This window comes from Fonticula alba, assembly GCF_000388065.1.
Source record: "Fonticula alba strain ATCC 38817 unplaced genomic scaffold supercont2.6, whole genome shotgun sequence".
NCBI lineage: Eukaryota > Rotosphaerida > Fonticulaceae > Fonticula > Fonticula alba.
In genome coordinates, this window is record NW_009242976.1 from 2,390,774 (window position 1) to 2,392,078 (window position 1,305).

General features: G+C 72.2%; 1 protein-coding gene across 1 annotated transcript in view; it reads right to left on the reverse strand.

Annotated features, from left to right (window-relative positions):
- Positions 1–1,305, reverse strand: part of H696_04177 (TKL protein kinase) — a gene marked incomplete at both ends in the record, with an annotated part of 6,283 nt that overhangs the window by 2,432 nt on the left and 2,546 nt on the right. The window contains 6 exons of the mRNA XM_009498058.1: positions 7–149; positions 199–320; positions 419–445; positions 525–540; positions 624–727; positions 809–1,287. Coding sequence (XP_009496333.1) covers positions 7–149; positions 199–320; positions 419–445; positions 525–540; positions 624–727; positions 809–1,287 — 891 coding nt within the window. The remainder of the gene's footprint in view (positions 1–6; positions 150–198; positions 321–418; positions 446–524; positions 541–623; positions 728–808; positions 1,288–1,305) is intronic.

Here is a 1,305-nt window from a genome sequence, read left to right on the forward strand (position 1 = left end):
AAACACATGAGGGCGATCTCATTCTGGAGGAGGGACACATGGAGGGGAGTCGCCGAGCTGGCTTGTAGCTGCTTGATGGCCACGGTCTCCGGGCAGCCCAGGCGCGTCATGACGCCGGTGCCGATGGCGCGCGCGGCGAAGACGCTGGCCTGGGTCCCGGACCCGAGCTCGCTCCGGGCAGCCCAGGCGCGTCATGACGCCGGTGCCGATGGCGCGCGCGGCGAAGACGCTGGCCTGGGTCCCGGACCCGAGCTCGCCCTCGCCGAGGGCCAGGAACTCGGTGGCCAGGGTCACCAGGGCGGCGCCGGGGAGCGAGAGCTCTGCGGGCGCCGGGGGCGGCTTGTCAGTGGGTGGTCGGCGGCGAGCGGGGAGAAAGAGGAGGAGGCATGGCGCAGGGGGGCAGCGCCGGGCGACGCACCGACAATCGTGTTGAGGACCGTGGCATCTGGGCAGAGGGGGGGGGGGAGCAAGATGGTTAGAAGCTGATCGCGATGCGCGGGCCAGGCGAGGGGCAAGATTCGCACTCTCATCGGGGACGTCCTGAGGCGGGGCAGAAGGATGTGTTAGGTCATTGGGCAGGGGGGGGGGGGCGAGGGCAGGCGTCGACACTGTCAGGAGCGCACGGAGTCCTTTGGCGCTCCCTGCCGGAAGCGCCGTAGCAGGCAGAGCGCCAGCAGCAAGAGCACCAGCAGAAGCAGCAGGCTGAGGCCGACGCCCAGGCCGACGGCTGCGAGGGCAAGTACGCGCGTGTAGATGTGCAAGTTAGGGGGGCAGGGGTAGAAAGAAGAAGGGGCGCCCAGGCACGCACCGAGATGCATCCGGCGCGAGGCCTCCGGGCTGTTGGTGAGGCAGTCGGTCTTGCCGGGGCCCATGCACGTGGCGCAGCTGGAGTGGCAGGGCCCGCAGACGGGGACCGCGGCCTCATGGTCGTCGAAGAAGCCGGCCGGGCAGGCCGACACGCACGAGGTGCCGTCCTCCAGCAGCAGGTAGGGCGCCTCGCACCGGAGGCAGGAGGGCACCGTCGGGCAGCTGAGCGCCCCGCCCGGGAGGATGGTGCATGCCGGCATGCCGCCACCGGGGGCGCAGGCCTCGCAGTGCCTCGAGCAGGCCAGGCAGACCTGCTCCCTCGGCGAGGGGGCCTGGCGCAGCGAGGGGCAGCCGGACGCGCACTCACCAGTGTCGGGCAGCAGCCAGTGAGCCCCATCGGCGCAGGACGTGCACCGGGAGGCGTGCTCGTGGCAGGTGGCGCACTCGGGGGCGCACGGCTGGCACAGGGCGGCGTCGGCGCTCGAGGCCGGCGGGCGG